General features: G+C 53.8%; 5 protein-coding genes across 5 annotated transcripts; 2 read left to right on the top strand and 3 right to left on the bottom strand.

The window, feature by feature from the left end:
* Positions 1–827: 827 nt before the first annotated feature.
* J4E92_010061 (uncharacterized protein) lies at positions 828–2,036 on the bottom strand (the record flags this gene model as incomplete). The annotated part of the gene is made up of 4 exons (XM_051501402.1): positions 828–1,343; positions 1,397–1,582; positions 1,635–1,860; positions 1,915–2,036. 4 exons carry the CDS (start codon positions 2,034–2,036, stop codon positions 828–830), a joined length of 1,050 nt encoding a protein of 349 aa, XP_051348331.1.
* Positions 2,037–4,988: 2,952 nt separating this feature from the next.
* On the bottom strand, positions 4,989–8,914 carry J4E92_010062 (uncharacterized protein; the record flags this gene model as incomplete). The annotated part of the gene is made up of 2 exons (XM_051501403.1): positions 4,989–6,785; positions 8,381–8,914. 2 exons carry the CDS (start codon positions 8,912–8,914, stop codon positions 4,989–4,991), a joined length of 2,331 nt encoding a protein of 776 aa, XP_051348332.1.
* Positions 8,915–10,915: 2,001 nt separating this feature from the next.
* J4E92_010063 (uncharacterized protein) lies at positions 10,916–13,583 on the top strand (the record flags this gene model as incomplete). The annotated part of the gene is made up of 3 exons (XM_051501404.1): positions 10,916–11,372; positions 11,634–11,902; positions 12,450–13,583. 3 exons carry the CDS (start codon positions 10,916–10,918, stop codon positions 13,581–13,583), a joined length of 1,860 nt encoding a protein of 619 aa, XP_051348333.1.
* Positions 13,584–13,984: 401 nt separating this feature from the next.
* Positions 13,985–14,590, top strand: J4E92_010064 (uncharacterized protein; the record flags this gene model as incomplete). The annotated part of the gene is made up of 1 exon (XM_051501405.1): positions 13,985–14,590. One exon carries the CDS (start codon positions 13,985–13,987, stop codon positions 14,588–14,590), a length of 606 nt encoding a protein of 201 aa, XP_051348334.1.
* Positions 14,591–16,114: 1,524 nt separating this feature from the next.
* On the bottom strand, positions 16,115–18,031 carry MIC60 (MICOS complex subunit mic60; the record flags this gene model as incomplete). Its single annotated transcript, XM_051501406.1, has 1 exon — positions 16,115–18,031. One exon carries the CDS (start codon positions 18,029–18,031, stop codon positions 16,115–16,117), a length of 1,917 nt encoding a protein of 638 aa, XP_051348335.1.
* Between the last annotated feature and the right edge of the window lie 993 nt (positions 18,032–19,024).

Raw genomic sequence — 19,024 nt, forward strand, 5'->3', positions numbered from 1 at the left:
CCATACCAGGCAGTGTGAACATTTTACAGTTCCTGATGCTCCACCGTCACGAAGTGCGAAAGTTCGTCTCGGCATCCACCTCCGATGGCGTTCTAGATCCGATCGTCCTTTTGTGACAATGCCGACAGGTATGCGTGTGACGTATAAACCTTGAATCGTTGTTTTGAAACGCGAAGTGAGCCAACTCATGCAGTTTGAAGCTCGTTGGTGTCAATAGTATCGCGGCGAAGGTTTGCAGGGCCAGAATTCACCGCTTACGGCATGCTTATGGTCGGGCGCTTTCGCAATTGGGTGGTTGGAGTTGCTTCAATAGTCTTGCCGATGTTCGCCGGGTGAGCTCAAGGGCTGCGATCCAAGGGTACCGTGGATAGGATGAAGATGGCGTAGAACGCCTTCTCTCTCAGTCCAAGGCTGCGAAAGTGTTGAGCTGGGTCGTTGAAATTCCTGTGCGCGAAGCTAAGAGCTGTCATACTGCCGACATGTTAGCCTTCCGTCATTGACGTCCAATGCGGGCCGCTCACTACACGGATGCACGAGTTGGGCGTGTGGACGTAGTGGCGCGTCGCACTGAGATTATTGATGTATTCGGCGTCCAGGCCGTCTGTATTCTGAGATGTCTATTTTTGTACCCTTGATAGAGTCGTCGAACGTGGTATCATATGCTAAAGCGATGCAGAAAAGTCCACCAAGATATAAGCGCCCCCAATATGCCAGTCGTAACTTTATGTTTCACGCTTGCGCGTACATGATGCGCGACGTGAGATCTTTGATGTCGGTTCGAGGACGCTGTCGCTATCCGTATTGATCGCGCAAGTCGGGTCGTGGTGTCACCGGTCGTGTCCGCTGGATCGCGGTGCCAACGGTGGTAATGGCATGTGGTTCTCGTGAAGGTCACCGTGTGTCTCGTACCGCGCCGGACGTTGTTTCATGCGCTCGACTTGCAGTTCCACTTCGCTGGTCAAAGTGATCGTCATGTCGGTGTCGGTAGTCATGTTTCCATTGTTGCTTTTCGGGCGGACCTTGCCCCACAGGCGCGACATCCCCGTTTTAGGAGCTTCCTCCTCTTCCAAAATAGCTTCCTGGCTTCCTCGTTCCAGATCCTGTTCTGTATCCGCCCAATGCTTCATCTCATAGCTGTTGCCTTTGTCGTTTGCGAGTTCTGGCGCATTGCGCGGTGCTGTGGATTTCCGGTTCGTGGAGGAATGCGACGCTGATGCATTGGCGGTTAGCGTCTTTGATGAGTTCGCGCTCTTCTTGAAGGATATGCCACCTGAGAAGGATTGCGATAGACTGAAAGGGATCTTCGCGAGGAGAGGTTTTAGTACTGGGGCCGAGGCGCATATCTGTGGCCAGTAAGCATCATGTCACTGCTTAGCAGTCGTACGTAATAACTTACTACACCCAAGTCTATCTCTACAGCGGCCGCAATCCACAGTGGATATGCGTACCAGGTTTGATCGTACTCGTTGTTAAAGAGACTCCGATAGATGAACCAGGTACGCACAATACCAGCAGCAGAGACAATTAGCCCCATACCGAATAGCGCGGCGACAGCCATGCGCTCACGCAGACGCATGTGAAGCTGGAATCAGTTAGTAGTGTTTTGCCTTGCATATGGGGTTGAGCCAACTCACGCCCATGACCAAAGGTATTGGTGTTAGGGTAGTCAGAAAATCCGCGACACAGTTGATAATTCCACAAATGAGAGTCGCAGTCCCCTCGTCCATGCAAGTGTCTGCCGGTGCGCCGATGGTCCAGTAGTTCTTGATTGGGGTGCAGAAGAAAATGGCGATGAAGGGAAACGATATCAAGATGCCGAGTGTGTAGGCAACATTGACATGCACAGCCCACTTGAACCATCTAGACGAATTAGCAAGGCTGTTGGGATGCAGTAGCAACGCCGATAGTACTCACGTCTTCCCCGAGTCTGTGACCAATCGGTAGTAGAAGCAATGCAGAGAGAGTCTCGTGAAGCTCGCGGCTGCTGTGAAGACGACCTTGGCGGTCATGGCGATCTTGTAGGCCGGAACGAACATGTGAAAGGGTATATCCCAAACATGTCTATAGTGATTTGATGATCAGCTGTATGCGATGCGAATGGAAATCGGGCTATTTACCTATCCCATCCATATCGAAGGTTTGCCAGGAGAACGACGGCAGTGAGACCGCACGTGAAGAGCAGCGCAAAGAGGATGAAAATATCGTCAATACCGAACCACCTCTTGATGACAATACGGGTGTATAACCGCGCAATCACAACGAGGATGGTTAACGCGATGAGGATGCTGTTGACGATGAGGAGGGCAGGGCCGCGCGTTTCCGGATCGATGTAATTCGGAGTCGGCCAACCCAACAGGACGTCCACCGGAGGCAGCTGCATACTGGATTATCGTGGGCCTGCCCGGGGAAGTATGCTCGACATGTGGGCGTGGAGGATTGACGAGCTGCGGATAGACGGGCCAGGTCAAAGAAACGAGATCGAGAGCTTGCCACTAGGATAGGGTCTCGAGGGTTGTGTTCAGTGAAGAGTGGGGCTGCGCACATGGCCGTTAGCTCCATCCATGTCATGAAGCGCAATGGCGCGCTGGCTACCGTCACGACGCTGGTGTCGCATTGGCTTCGAAGCTCGGAAGGTACACGGACCGTACGCAAGGCACGATAATCGTGGCGCATCAGCGGGGTCTTGCATGCGGCGCACGAACTCTCCGTGATGGGTGGAACCCAAAATCACGACAAAAGGTTCTGCCAACCGCACGATCCGGGCAGCAATGACGAACACTTGGACGGGTTCGCTCCTTCATGATCCGCCCAGGCATTTTGAGTGCATCCCAATGGCCTCGGAGATAATTCCATTCTGCCCATCCGGTCGGTAGCAAAGATGGTTCTTGGTTGGACACTGGCTTACGGGACACCAATTTCCGCCTCGCCGGCAGTACAAACATGCCGCCACGACAACGAGTATGGCAGTCCCTTGCACAAGAACACGGTCATGTCTCAGGTCACAGGGACCTCCAATGGACGAGTCGTGCCACCTGTGGCTACGGGAGCTAGGTCTTGGCCGAATTGGAAGCTTCCGGGAGGCACCAACCAGTATCATCCGGCAATAACGGGGGGCTGTATAAATCGTCGAAACTTTCTAGACCCTGAAACCATGTGTTGAATGCAGCAATCGACGCGAAACATGGTGTTGATCCAAGGGTTCGTAGTTGTGGAGGGAAGGTCTGCCTGTGCGTGCGGCCAGGTCAGATCAGGCATCCCACGCTAGCGCCGACCGAACAGGGCCTAGCGTCGGATCTTTGTCACCCTGCAGCGATCCATTGCTGTTCCGCCCCACTCGTATCCTCCATCGTCGAACTCAAAACTACGGGGGCATTTCGATCTAATTATGTTGCGAAGGAATCACAACGACTGTGCCGCTTGAACATCGGCACCCGACAAATGGCTGCGAATATCTCCGAGGACGCCGACATCACGGATATCACGGACCCGTTGACAGCGGTGTGGCTGTTGCACGCTGACGTGCAGTGTTCACAGTTCAACAAACCTTCGTAAAGTAGGTCGTGCAGTTCTCGCGGCATTGGGTGCGGTCATATAGCGCCGACACCAGGGTACTGGAGCTTACGCGTGCCGATGTATTTTGCAGAACCCATCTGCTACCCACTCGTGCCACTCTTTGATGGCTGCGGCGTGGGTATCGCTAGTGTATGTACCGACTCGTTCACGTATGACGCCTACATGCTCGAACGATGAATCCTTCGCTCCATCGGTTCCAAAAGCCACACCGCTGGATCCATGTGCGATATCCTCCGCATACATGGACGATGTTCGCGCTCAGGCCCCTGACTCGATATGAGGCTGATACGCCCTCCTTTGCGCTGCCGGGACACGGCTGCCACGAGGCTGGCAGTGGCGTGCACCTAATTCCATAGCGCGCGCAATGCACGAGCACATCGGCGTGCTCTCGAGACGAGGTTTGGCGTTGCTTGAACTTCGATGCCCGGGCATATGTCTCTTTCTGCGTCGATTCTGGCGCTGAAACATTCTCTTTCGGCTTCAGATGCTGATGTCGCAGCGAATACCCACAGTATATCTGGTAACGGGACGTATCTCGACAATGTCATCTGCAGGATCGATCCGCCCAAGGAACATGATTCGGGTGCGGCTCCGTTTGACCGTCATTGGCCGAGCCCGCCCCCAGAAAGGCGCGCTGCCCCAAGAAAACAAGGCGTGCAGCATCGTGCGCAGTCAGCATTTGCGCCTCCGAACCATTGCCCAACTACGAGGCTTCTACGCTCAACGCCAGAATCATGCCATGTCCTCATTTGGCCGCACGCTGTTAAGCCCGCGTCTTCCGCCACGTGTGGGCTGTCGCCATTGTTTACCTGACGCCGCATCGGGCCTTCTGCCGCACAATTTTTGCTAGGTTGTTCCTAGTTATACAACATGAACTAGGACTCAGGCACATACTCGCCCACGACCCTCTGCCGTCCCAATACCGGGTGAAGACTACGGTTACTTGCAGGCGACCCGCCGTTGTGGATACTGGATGCAACCAAGGGGTGTTCATTCATAGTCATTGTGGGCTCGGGAATCTTTGACGAAACCGTCTCAGGGACTCAAACATGTATCGCGGTTATTGCGATGGGGACGAAGGTATGTCGGGTGGACAAGCTGGTTACATGATGTTGCACGTAGAAGAGCAGTATCACCGCAGGTGAATGTCGGCATGCAGGTAAGTATAGCGAGACACTATTGAGTTGCTCTACTACTACATTTTGTATGCCGGCCCAATAGGCAGATGGCATGCAAGCCACATGTCGGCTTGTAGTCATGTTAGTGTATACATGACAGGATGGCAACCCTCGTTCATACTCCACGCGACACGTCCATTGAACCATTCCAATCGCTGACCAATGCTTACAAGTCTCGTGACTTCTCCAGGTACCCGAACTGATCTCCCGATAAACCCCACCTCTCCCCGCGCCCGACTAGGCCCATGACATCGTCGCATTCGCGAACCCAACACTCAGACCCCTCTCACGAGTCGGATTGAAGTCGGAAGAAGGTTCACCGTAACCATGCTTAGTCTTCTGCTTACACTTCTTGAACGGATGCTTCAGGCTATCGGGAATCGGCGGATCACCCGGTTTGCGCATCGCGTCGAGTTTGGAATGCCAATCGACATCATTATCGCCTTTGCAATGGCCTTCGTTGTGGCAAAGGTTCTCCCAATCTTCTGAAAACATGAGACCGCTTCGAACCAGGAAGTTGAAGGTCTGGTCTTGGTAAAGATTGTATGTGTTGTCGTTCCATCCGAACTCGCCGACCATGCAAGGGTAGTTCCGACCGTGAGTGGACCAGACGCTGGAAATGGCTTCGCCGCGGGGGTTGCGGGCGATCGCTAAGGTGTAGGCGCCCATGAGGTTGAATTGGCCGTTGCCCCAATTCATCGCTTGCCCTAGAGCCGACTGGACCGTCTGGAAGTCAGCAGTTTGTAGGGCGTCATACAGATTGTGCTCGTGAACCGCAAGGGATGAGCGGACGACATCCTTCAAGGTAGCTCCGTAGACGTCGAAGTTGTGTCCTTCGAAGAAGTTTCGATATCCTGTGGGGCCATGGATCAACGCTTTGTGGTTCTTAACAGGGTCGTTCTCCTGCGAGATATCCAAGGCGTATATCCAGTATGAGTGATCCGGACGTTCCGGCAGGCACACTCGGTTCTCGGTCGGTCCACGAATGTCTACCTCACAGGCACCTGTAGGGACGTCAGCATCAACGATATAGGGCCGTTCCCATTGCCACAATGCGTTGATCACAGCATGCTTGAAGACCTTCTCGGACATCCTCATGATATCCTCTTGGATATTGCCATCTCTTCTGAAGAAGTCTTGACCCTGCATGAGACCGAGCAGGTCTTGGCCATGGTTGTTCTTGTCCCCTTCCATGAGCTGCTTCGACTCATGTGCAATGCTGATCATACTGTGATGGCGAAAGTCGTTTAGGGATGAGCGTATAACATCCTCGATATTGTCAGGAAGCTTCTCAGGGTCAGCTCGAGCGGTGTTGATTGTGCCGACGACGGAGATGTAGGTAGACGCGGCCATGTTAACCATCGAAGGCGCGGCAGTCTTGTCGAGTCCAATGAAACCTGGGATAGCTAGTGCCCCGCCAGCCATCATCAGTAGAGCGGAGACGGCGGTCATGCCGAGCTTCTCCATCCTCCTGTGGTCGTTCTTCTCCTGTTGGATTTGCGTCGAGATACGTGATGCAGCGCTGTATCTCGCCACAAGTGAAGGCACTTGTCCATCCGCATACAATGCGCCTTCCTGTAAGCCTTCGCGAAGGCTCTTTAACAGGTGGTCTACACCGGCGATCTGTTCGAAGAGGAAGTAAGCCATCTGCCTATCGTGTTGCGATAGCGAGGGCTTGAGAGCTTGACAAGAGAAGCTGCATCCTCCAACGGTGTCGCAATAGGAGGCACTTGGCGCTACATTGGGCGCAAGCTTGTCGCGAAGATAGTGCGGGAATGAGTTGTAGCCTGGGTCGTTCAGATAGCCGCTCCAGTACGCGGCGGCAAATACCTTGATGTTCGGTAGGTTCTGCCTCCAGGTCTCGGCGGTGGGGGTGACAAGGCCACAGCTGTCCGATACATATGCAGGCGCTGAGACATATCCGCCGGGGCCCTGCGTTGGTGGTGGTTTCCGAGGATCGACGTTGACGGGAGCGCCGTTGGCGAAGGTTACAAGGCAGACCAGAATTCTGGTGATGAGAATCGTGAACAGCATCTTGATAGTTAGCGTCTCTGTGAAAGGGGTTTGTGGTAGTAGTAGTACTTACTGTTGTAGTGGTGGTAGTAGTTGAAGTTGTTGTAACTGAAGCTGTAGTTGAAATTGTAGTAGTGGTAGCTGTCGTTGTACTAGTGGTGATACTGTATCTTCAGAAGAGTTAAAGTGTGCACGATATCCGGCATGTTATATACGAAATCCGACGGCAGTGCGGTGATGAGATTTTCGCCTCGAAATGCGGCGAATTCTCTCAACCATGGTTGTCACCTATTCCAAGTTTACCAGCTGAGTTGCATCAGGCTCTGAATTGGCTACTTGCCTCGCCGAGTAGGTCTCAACATCCAGCGATGTTCCGTAGTTAGCATAAACGAAGTGGGAGGTGCGCAAAAAAGAGAGTGAACCAGAGATCAAATCTCAGCGCACCGGCCACATACATCTAGAATGACCGATAGTAGCTTCGATTGTGGTCTATTAACGCTCCTAACGGGGTAGGGATTTATGGCTCTGAATATGCGACCGTATTCCAGCGTATCGCGTGCAATAGATATCCTATGCTGAACTCTGGGTGTCTGAGTACCGCCGGAAGAAGCTTATTGGGATTACCGTGTGCGCCGCATCGCGAAGGAAGCTTGGTATCGCAGAGGTAAGGTATCACAGGTTGCGACTAGTAAGCATCCGAGTGGCTTTCCAGAGTGATCTGATACCGTAACGCGAGTTGCGCTTGGTGGTGCGCAATCGCGAAGTTCTGCGCCCAGGTGGTGCGTCATCGCCGTGCTTGGCCTAGTGCATGTTTAGTCATCTTCAATCCGCCGAGCTGCCGATGGCGCATGCGGCTTCCTTCAACGCGACACAAGCATCACCACATTGCACGACAGCGTCATCAACAATGGATATAGTCTACGATTTCAGAGTCCTTCTATACGCGATATCCCATTCTCCTCTCCTTCTCCACAACCAACGCTCGGACATGGACGTGACAAGTGTCCTAATGCGCATGCGAGCAGCGCCCCTTACTGACAGCGATGTTCCACCACAATACTACTACCGAAATTCACAGGCCTGATACGATAATTTTCTCCATCTACTTCATAGGTCGCAGTCGCTGTATCAATAACCGTCGGGAGCGTATTGTTTATCCCCTCGGCTACGCAGTCCACGTTGGCCGCGCGATACGAGCAACCCGGAGGAATGGATATCGTACCAATGAAGCCATCCTTGGAACCCTCCCACATCGCAAGGCGCATCCGGTCACAGACCCCAGTAATTGAAGAGATCGAACAGCCTTCCTCGAGCTCCATACTCAGACCCTCGGACGTGTGTATCATCGCGCGATCCCCACGGAAGGCGATGGATGTTACGGAGTAGATTGGCAATGAACAACCGCGCTCCAGCAAGACCTTCACCTGCACAGCGGGAGCGGCCTCGGCAGCATATCGCACTGGTGCGAATGTCCTAGCTTCTTGGAAAAACGTGGTGGCCGCCTCGTCGCTCCACCTAGAGATGCGTGCCTCCGGCTCCAGCACATGGTACACGCGCACGTGTCGTTGGACATAACTCGGAACATCGCTGATTCGCAGGCTATGAAGCATGCTCACATCCCACGCCATTATACACATGTTGATTTCGGGCAGGAGCATTCGCATATCCTGGATCGCCTTCGTTGTCTTGATCTCGGCCTTCATTCGAGCCAGTCGCTCCCGTTCAGCGTCGAGTATAAGTCCAATTGTCCGGCAGATCTCTGGCTCTACGAAGCACTCGTCGAACACTTGTTCAAGGAATGCATGCGTTCTGCTTGCCTTGCTCTTGTCTGCTAAGAGCAAGAATTCGTACGCTAATGACAGCACAGCAACCAGCAGGAACACGTACTCCGCATCCCCCTGACACACTCCGAGATCCTCTTCGATCTCGAATGTCGCGATCATCGGCCTGAGAACGCGCTGATTCCAGTCTATCCCGGGATCAAAACCCTCCGTCGACACGATCGTGGTGACGTCCTGCTGAACACGTTCGACGATCCTCTCGCCGAAGCTTTCGAGAACCGAAGGACTGATATCTGGTTGTTGCGGACAAGACTTCTCGACTAAGGTCCTGTGTATGCCGCGGAGAATGGCCGAATGGTTGAAGGACATGTCCTCACGAGGAACAGCGGCGCTGGACGTGGTGGAGATTGAGGTCGATCGCGTCGACAGGCTCGATAAGCTCGATACGTCCGATAAGCTTCGCACTTTCAACCAGCTTGCTACTCGCGAACGGCTATCGCCCATAATGCTTGAGGTCGGGGTCGATTGCGTCGACAAGCTCGACACGTTCGATAAGCTTCGTACTGCTAACCAGCTTGCTACTGTTGACCGGCTATCACCCATGATGCTTGAGATGCGGTCGAAGCGGTCTTCTGCGCTGCTCCACAAGCTGTCTTGTAGCTTGCGACTAGCTTGGCCATGTCTTCGCGAAGAAAGTCACGTTCCAGTCGCGAGACATCTGTCTCAAGTCTTGCTCAGACAATGTCCACGGAGGTTTTAGCGCACGATTGCTTTCAGCATTACATCGCGAAGTTGACCCGTCGACATGAATTAATATAGGTATGCCCAGGATTGATTCGCTAACTAACTTTGGGAGCGCAATGCCAACCGCCGATGTTCCCAACGACCCCAAACACAATGCACAAGGTTCCGACCTTACTCAGAACTCATTGTCCGCATCATGCTGGATACATCATCCCAGAAGTTGTCCAATCTCACGCTTTCTGCTATTGGTATGGGATGAGATGAAGATTGATTGAATACTGACAAGTGGGCGGAGACGCCCCTATATGTCCCCAAGGTGGCTAGGAACCAGCCACCTCAATCCATTCAGATTTCAACATCTTCCTCCTCTTCTGCTTCGTCTGCCAACGCGAAGAATCCGAGCCCCCGATAAGCCTCAACGATACTCATCGTCTCTTCCTTTTCCCAGTCTCCGAACCGGTCAAGTACAACCAATAAAGCAGAATCGACCCATCCTCTCTCCCTGTTAGATTTCGCGATTGCCCTCAAGATCGTGCGCACTGCAACGTATTCTCCTGGCCCGCCAGGATACAACAATGATTCTTCCTCGAGCGACCTTCCCCTTTGGTTCTTATCGGAAGATTGCGCGGCGTTACGTAGTAGGACTTTGTAGAAAGGAAATGCTTGCTGGAAAATGTCTGCCCATGCAAGACCTGTTAACAACTTTCCAGTCGCATCTTCTCGTAACTTGCGAAGTATCACGAACAGCTTTTCGACGATTTCGTAAAGCGTGTCCGTCAAGCCAGTAGTCTTTAACAAATGTTCCATGAGATATATTGCCTCCCATCTCTCCTCTGCCCAGTTTTCTGAGAGAGCAGGATCAAGACACTGTAGAGCGAAATCTCTTTTCGGTCTAGGGCGTTGGCAAAGACCCATGCGGCAGTTGGGGCATGTAGCTTCGTCACTTGGACCGTCCCTCAGCCAATGGTCGAGACAGTCGCGGTGGAACTTGTGGCCGCAGGGGGTCGCGACGACGTCTGGCGCCACGTCGCTCAAAGCATCGCGATATGAGATGGCGCAGATGGGGCACTCATCGTCAATATTGTTGGGTGTGGAGGCAGTGAGGCTGGTGGTGTAAAATTTGTAGAGAGTTGGGATGGTCATGGTGGATACCTGTGAAGTTGCGAGTGAGGCTTGGATGGCGGCGTGAATGGTGACTTGAATGGCGAATTGGATTGTGGCTTCAACAGGAGATGTTTCGATCTCGAAAGAATTGTGTGCTGAAGGCTCGTTTTATACGGAATCCCGCAGAAACTCTGTGGGATCTGAGCGAGGAAATATGGTGCGTATCCATGGTTCGCGACCAAACACTAGGCCAACCAGCGGCCTGAGAAACGAATGCCTCGCCAATAACATCCTGCTTAATGGCGGCCAAGACAATGAATAGGGATACGCCTATTATTCATGGCTGAAGCATTGTCAACCCTACACACCACGACTACGTCTCACGGTGAAGGCGAGCGTCACCCAATCGGGCAATCCTGGTTTCTCCGCAAGCGGACCCTGACCTAGTCCACCAACTTGCTTCCTCTTCACTACCTACGCCCACACTCAATACCAAAAGACTCACATCCACCAACCCGCACCATGGCTTTACCCACCCGCACCGAGTTCTATCGCGATCATTTGGCGCCTTGTCGCATCCTCCCAGGCGCCCCCAAGTTCGCAGACATCGGTATCTGCGTTGTTTGCCAAGAGGACTTCAACGATGCGTCATATGACATGGTCGCCGTCAAAAGCTGCTCGCACGTCTTCCATCGCAAGTGCATCATCCAGTGGACCGAAACCTGGGGCTCGCCCCGCGACAAATGCCCTTCGTGTCGGGAGGCAATGTACCAGTACACGCCAATGACGGCCCATGAGATCCAGGCCATGCAGGAAGCGCAGGCAATCCAAGACGCTGAGAGCCGGCTATCAGAATTGGGGCCGTACGCTGCAGCGAGAGAAGCTGAGCGCCTCTGGTTCACGTCCATGGGCGTTTCGGTTGAGGGTCTCGATGACTTTGATGACATGGATGAACCGACACACTTTTCCGATGAAGACGGTGAGGAGGTTGCGACGCCATTGGACATGAGATTCAATCCGAATTTGTCGCTGCAAGTCCCGTCTTCCGCGGACTTTGGGAGCGCATCTCCAGCATACTCTCCAACGTTTCCAATGTACTCCGACGCATCGCTAGGAGAATCGCCCACATCACCAGGATACTCTCCCCCCTCTCCGCGATTCCCTCCCACATGGCCACTGTACTCTCAATCGACGCCATCATATTCCTCCGCGGTCCCGATATTCTCCGATGCATCGTTAGGAGAATGGCCCATATCGCCAGCATACCCTTCGTCAACGCCGGCTGTACGAGACGAAGGAAGACAAACAAACTCGGAGGAGCCGGCACAACTGACGCAGATGCGTGGACTCCTCTACAACGAGTTCACGAGAGTGAGAGAAGTCTCCAACGTCGCTGTTGTCCACACAGTCCATCCATCATTGCCGAACACATACCTTCCGGTAACCTACCACGGCAACAGCGAGTACCAGATCGAGGCGGCAGTACGAGGCGCGATTGGATACGTCTTGGTAGGTAGAACTGCGTTATTTTACTCTTGATTCGAGAGCGCGAGTGGGAAGGAACGGTTTGGTAGCCAACGTCACCTCGATCTGAAGTCTTTATCATTGGAAGAGGAGGCATCACCTCAACACGTCGCTCGGGCAGGTTGAGACTACTATATCAACACATTCCACCATTGTCACATGTGTTCCCGTTTCGTTCTCGTTACGTTGCGCTGTGATGCGGCGGTGCTTGCATCGAAGGCCCCCTTTCACTCGTACTATAATCCAGTCACTGCTCAGCCATTGCGTCATTCAGTGCTATTGTTCCTGAACAACTCGACCCGTCGCATTCACTTTCGCCCACTGATACAATAGACTTGTTACCTACAATAGCAGTCTTCTCCTCTCAATAGAGCTTGAGCCAGGTCCGGACCTATATCATCCGCTTCTCGTCACCGCAGTCGCCTCAAATCTCATCCCCCAATCCAAACTACGAGATTTCGATATCTACACACATCATAGTTGTACTCCATCATTCATTATCCAATAGTCACTCAACGTTGCTACACTGCAGTTTCCGACAATGCCGACAACCACCCCTATCGTACCTACCGCCTCCGTCAGCGTGGATGCTCCGCATTCGCGCGCAACTTCGCTGGACGAAGTAGCGCCATTCACGCCTCATCGCCGGTCTTCCACGGCCTCTGAGAGTACCAATGACGACGATCTTGATGATCTATTCGAGGACGAGACTACCTGGGGCCTTGGCTTACCGCCTATCGTGAGTCAATCTGAGCTTCCTTCCATCAACACTTCTGACCAAGCTTCGCAGCCGACATCTTCACCTATTTCCTCTCCAGACGACACCCATATCGCTAGCCCTCAGAAGCGCAAACGCGATTCCGCTACCACCGACGACTCCGCCTCCTCCTCCTCCTTCCCCTCCCCGCTATCCAAGAAGGCCAAACCCACCAATGAAGAAACAAACAATAAGAACCCAGGCAAAGAATCCGAAGCCACCCGACGATACCGCACCGCCGCCACCGCCGCATCCTTAAAGCCATCCACCACCAACGCCCACAAATTCCTCGACAGCATGCGAAAGCAGCGCTCCATCCCTACCCCCCGCTACGTCCCCACCGGCGCCGAGCGCCGCACCGAAGTCAACGCGCTCGCAGCCAAGCACGTCCGACACGTCGCCCCCGCCATGCTCGCCAACAACAACAGCAATCGCGACGTCGGCGGCGCGATGACGAAGTTCGACTGGGCTGAGACGAAGCGCCCGATCGACCCCACGCAGATCAAGACACCTTCACCTTCATCCACATCCAAATCCACATTCCAGAAATGGGTTGATGAAGAAGATGAGCATGTGACTTGGCTTGTTATTCCTGCTTCACGCAAGTTTATCAATATGGAGGGGAGTATGGTGCCGGTTGTGGATATCGTCAACAAATCGATCAAGTATCCGGAGTGGACTTTTATGGAGGAGATCAAAGGGCCGCATTGGAAGACTGGGGTGGAGGTGGTTAAGGCGGTTAAGGTTAGGTTTGAGAGGTTGACGGGGGAGCAACAGATTGAGCGGATTGATGGTATGGTTAAGCAGAAGAAGGAGGAGGATAGGCAGGCGAGGAAGGATGAGGCTGCTAGGAGAAGGACGGAAAAGAGAGAGGAGCGGGCTAGGAAGAGGGCTGAGAGGGATATGTAGGGAGTTGGGTGGGTTGAAGCTGAGATTAAGGATAGGTTTGGCGGCGACGGGTGTCGTTGGCTTGTGTTCGAGGAATAGGATATATGACTTAGTTGACTACAGTGAAAGCAGGTCACTTTCGTCCATATATCCCTAGATCTACGTATACCTCAAAATCTCGCATGAATGACGTAACAATGCGCTTTGGTGCTGTTGTAGGCCTATTGTACATCTACCATCCACCCATCACCCCAGCAGAGTACCTTCACAGCGTCCAAAACAGCATCATTCTATACGCGTATTTCAAGACTTCACTTCACCACTACCACCAAACCCTCACCACTACAGCGCGCCAATCCCGCTACATACCCACCCTCCTTCTTCACCTCCACCAAACAACAGACCCGCACTCCTTTCACAACATGACCACAGACACAGCACACGCAAAGCGTCCTTTTGTAGGTGGTGGTGCTTTCAAGGATCGAAATTTGGCCAATAGAGCACTTGAAAGCGAGAGAAGGTTGCGAGAGTTGATGGGCATGTTGTCTGAAGCCGTACAATCGTTAGCACAAGAGCTTGAAGCTGATGATGAGGATGAGTGGGAGGATGTCCATGATGAGGATGAATGGGAGGATGTCGACGATGACGAGGAGTTGGAAAATGTCGACGATGAGAATGATTGGGAAGATATCGACGATGAAGAGGATGACGAAGAGCTGGAGGATGTTGAGAATGCCTCCTCTAACTCCTCCATATTCTTATCCTCCTTCTTATCCAACAACCCCCCAACCAAAGACTACCCCCCTATCGGCCACCTATCCTTCGCCACCATCGAAGAAGCCCGCACCGCTTACTATTCAATGTTAGTGAAGGTGGAGAATCTACTCGTAAAGTGGTATCACAAAGACGATGTAACAGCACTTGTCAAGACCTTGATCGAATCTGCGCAGGCGTCGTATGCCGAGCAGGAGGAGTTTTGGAAGGATAGGCGCATAGTTCAGGAGTGGTTTGGAGGGATAGATGGGTAGAGGGGGGTTGTGGTAGCTATGGTGGGAGGAGGTGGGAACGAGCGGGTGGATGAAGGAAGTGTCGTGGATGCGGGTATGTATTTGCCCGCCTGTTCTTGCAGCGCTATATGATTGTTTGCACAGCTAATGCAGTAGTTATAACGGCGATATTATTCAAAAACAGTCTGTTTCGCAAAGTCTATCCATGGTGCAGTGCAGTGATGGCGCGGTCTTCGGAAGGCTGCAGCATCGAGGCCGTATCCGTAGCATTGAAACTAGTCAATTTCTAGACTAGTCCAACGGCTTGACAGGCGCAACCAGACATCCAGTTCCAGCGCACGACGCAGTCCAACGATCCAACAATAACTCCACTCTGTGACTCTACACGCGATACAATCTGAACCAGTCAATGAACGCTCTACGCCAGAGATACCGAAGGAACAAAGACCACAAACCCATTTCACGAGCAGTTCTTCTCCTCATCGACATTCCTTCCGGTGTAGCCTACCACTCCCCTTCCCATAGAACCTTGCCTCAAAATCCATGCACAGCTCTCCCAATACCAGACTGCCCATGCTATCAGATGACACAATACACATCAGTTGACATAGTCTTCACCAGTGACCATCCTCCTTCTCCCTCAATCCATCAACCGCGTCTCCCCCCCTCCTCCCCCTCCTCCCCTACCAACTCTCACATCTCAACCCCATCCAGCCTCACCGCATCCAACCTCCCCAGCATACCAAACCCCAAACCCTCCAAAACCAAAGCCTCCCTCCGAAACCAAACACACAAGCTCCACCAAAAGTCCCTCTACGTCCCCACTGAAATCCGCGGTTTCCACGTCTCCATGTACACAAAGGTACCTAGCAGTGTTGGTGTCGTAGAAGTCAAGGTGAAGGCGCCGCGTGACACTTCATTCTATGCGCATTGGTTATCGTCCGTGGACCAAGCAATGAAATCTGCGAATGACTGTGACGATTGCCATGTCTCTCATCTGAGGAGTGACTTTACATCGGACGGTTGGAGAGGCTAGTTATGGTTTAGTACATACCTGTGATATGGATCTGGAGGAATAGTTGTAGTTAAGAGATGGCTGCTGGTCCGCATACGTATTTTGATTCCATCGAGTTTGTCTTGCAAGCAACGGTAGAAATACATGAGGATAAGTATGGGTGCAGGGCCCTGCTGATCGGCATGAGACTTTGCAGTGTACACGGACGTGAATGGGGGTTGAAGCTGAGCATAACCAATAAATTGGTCAAGCTTTGCGAATGAGATAAGAGGTTCTTGGAGATGCGATACTTCTCTCTTTCGTAGAATGTTTCCTAGCGTATGAGTCTTATGAACTGCGGGAGATGTGGTTGGCTCGTCGTCTCTGGGTCGCCTCTGGGTCATCGCAGTACCATGGGATTGAGTGAGATAAGGACAAGCAGCTGCAGGACGAACAGAACACGTTGTCTATAGACTAATACTCGTACAAAACTACCAGGATACCGTGCCAGGAACATAAAAAAGGGGTACAAGCTATGTCCACGTCCCCGTCTAGTCAATGAGCAAGCTATTCAGCCTCGCCTCCGTAGCAATAACATCCAACGCCTGCTTGACCTCAAGCACTCTCCTGCACTCGCCCAACCAGTCTTTGCTTAGTACCTTGGCCCAACCTTGCAGACCGTTCATCTCACGAGCTGCGGCATCAAGGTCGCCTTCTTCGAGGAGGACCTCCGTTCGTGCAAGCACGGCCTCAACATCACCTCCAACAGCCAGACCAGACTTCTTGAACAGCACCTTCGACATGGCGAGGGAGGCGAGGTGGGAAGCCACACCTGCGTCTTCAGGGAGAAGCGCCGCTTTCCTGACTTCAGAAGCGACGCGACGGAAGCGGTCGATTAGGAGGGCGGAGCTGGGGATACCGCGTTGGTAGGCGGCGGGGTTGATGCTCGCAATAGCGGCGCTGACGACGGGATCATCGGCAGCGATTTCCTTGAGCGCCGCGAGCTCGGTGACAAAGGGCTTGGGGATGGCTTGTGTCTCGAGAGCTGACTTGACGGCTTCGACGGCAACGACGAGGTGCTGCGTCTTGAGGTTGGCGTCGACGACGCTGTTCCACTCGGCCGTCAGCTTCTCGAGCTCGTGCACAGACGAGGAGAGCTCGTTGAGCTTGCCGAGACGACCGTCGCGTTCGGCTTCGACGCGCTCCCGGACGTTGGCTGTGAAGGACTTTTGCATGTTGATGCTCTGTTCCAGGAGTTGGTTCTTGAGCTTCTGGTCGTAGACCTTTTGGGCGGCCTGGAGTTCAGACTGGAGGCGCTCTTTGTAGGATTGCGACAGGCGCTCGCGCTCGTTCTCGAATTCCTCCTTGAACTGGGCTTCTTGCGCCTGCATCTGGTGGTCGAGGCGCTGGACGAGCTCCTTGGCGGCCTCGTCGAATTCGGCGTGCGCGGCCTTGACCTTGTCTTCGGTCTGCTTCTGGAGGCTCTCCTTCATCAGGTTGATGTCGGAGACGACCTTGGCGAGCTCGCTCTTGGCCTTGTCCAGGGCTGAGTTGTACCTGCCGTCGTGGGCGTTGTCGGCGTTGATGACGGTGATGATGTCGTTGACGATCTTGACGACATCCTGGACGACGGGCTCGGTGGCGGAGGGTACGCTGAGGTGGTCGAGCTGGGAGATGGGCGTGGCGGTCTCCTTAACCTCCTTAACTTCTTTGACTGGGGCCTTCTTCTCCGCGGGTGCGGGTGCGCTTGATGAGACCTTCGGCTGTTGTCCGCCCGACTCGGTCTTGTCCTGGGGCTTGTTGGCATCGACGGCGCTCAGATGGGGGCCCTTGGAGGCGAGGTCGCTCTTGTTCTCCTGGGCCGGGCGCGCAGTCAAGCCGCTCCGTCCGGGGATGGTGACCTTGTTCTCGCCCGAGATCTGGGGGTGCAGTCGCGGTTCGCCAGCGCGGCCGGGGAACCGCCGCCTGAACTCGCGCTCCTCGAAGTAGGCGACGGCATCCTCGCCGTAGGGGATGTATTCGGTGAAGAAGTCGTGGAAGTTGTCCGACACGAGCGAGTACCACACACCGCCGGCATATCCAAGACCGGAGAGGACCGTCAGCCAGAGCAGCAGCTTGCGGAATATGCGTCTCTTCTTCTTGGGCTTGGGCTGGATGGGGTCGGGGGCGATGCTGGACGATCCGGGGCCGGTGGGGGGTGTCGTCTTGGGCGATATGGCGGGAGCATCACGCGATGCGCCTGCAGTCACGGTGCTGTCGGGCGCCGGCGGTGCCTTGGGAATGTCCGAGGTGGGAATGGTGCCCTTGGGGTCGGAGGGCGAGGTGGTGGGCGCGGGATTGGGGACGGCCGTCTCGCCCAGGTTCTTGCTATCGGCGTAGCAGCGCTGGGCTGGGAGCCATTGCGGGCGAGCGGCGCGGGCCAATGGGCGGGCAGCTGGACGGGCCCGTAGAATGGAGGCGCGCAGCATAATGGGCTGCCTCCGAATGGCGGATGGGTGATGGGGGGGAGGTAATTCGGCGTTGTTGATGGGCTGGACGTCTGCCAACATGAAGATTTGGAGCTCGACCAACACGTCAGGGTGCACGGACTCTCGGCAGTCCCAGGTTCTCGTCCGCCGCACCCCATGCTCCCACGACAACTCACCACCACTCCAAATTTGATGACAGCCAACAACATGCTGCGCCAAATCCACTCACACTCACAATCTTGCTCAATGACTAACCGCAGCTTCACTTCGGCTTCCCTTGCCGCGCGAGCCCACGGTTACTGATCCAAACTTGCAGCCACCCACTCACAGCGCCTCTTGTTATTCTGGTCGAGAGCAATGTACGGTTGACTGCTAACGAATTTCTCATACTGATTCCTTTATATACTGTCGATTCTTTCTCTCTCTCTCAATTCAACCATCTCTCTCTCACATCACTTTCTCAATCAAAATTCTATCCAAAGCAGACCCCAACTGAAACCAGTCAAGTCAGCCCAGCTGCGCAATCTTGCAACGTCAGCACATTACGGCCACCATCACAAGCTACACCAGGCAGCCGCTTTTCCAACTCTTCATCACCCGCGCACTCTCACACAGCTTTCGAGCGCCTGAGATCGTCGCAAGAACCAGACCCACCTTCCAGATCCGTCTGCAGGAGCAAATTCCGAGTGTGGCTTTGTCCTCGGCTACCTTTGCTCCGTCACAACAAGCCTCGCCAGCAACACCGCCAGCAACTTCAAATCTTTACCTTCTGGTCAGCTGAGCATTTCACACCGAACACCTGTTCGCAGCATACTACGGGCCGAGAAAATCTCCCCCAACAAAACTTTCGCACGAGACAAAGATCTCCGCGCAAACCCAAACCCCGCCAGCAACACAGCCAGCAAATTTGAACTTTTCAACTCCTGGTCAGCTGAGCATTCACACCGAACACCTGTTCGCATACCACGGGCCGAGAAAATCTCCCCAACAAAA

Source organism: Alternaria infectoria (genome assembly GCF_024043175.1).
Source record: "Alternaria infectoria strain BMP 0036 chromosome Unknown scaffold_31, whole genome shotgun sequence".
Taxonomy (NCBI): Eukaryota; Fungi; Ascomycota; class Dothideomycetes; order Pleosporales; family Pleosporaceae; genus Alternaria; species Alternaria infectoria.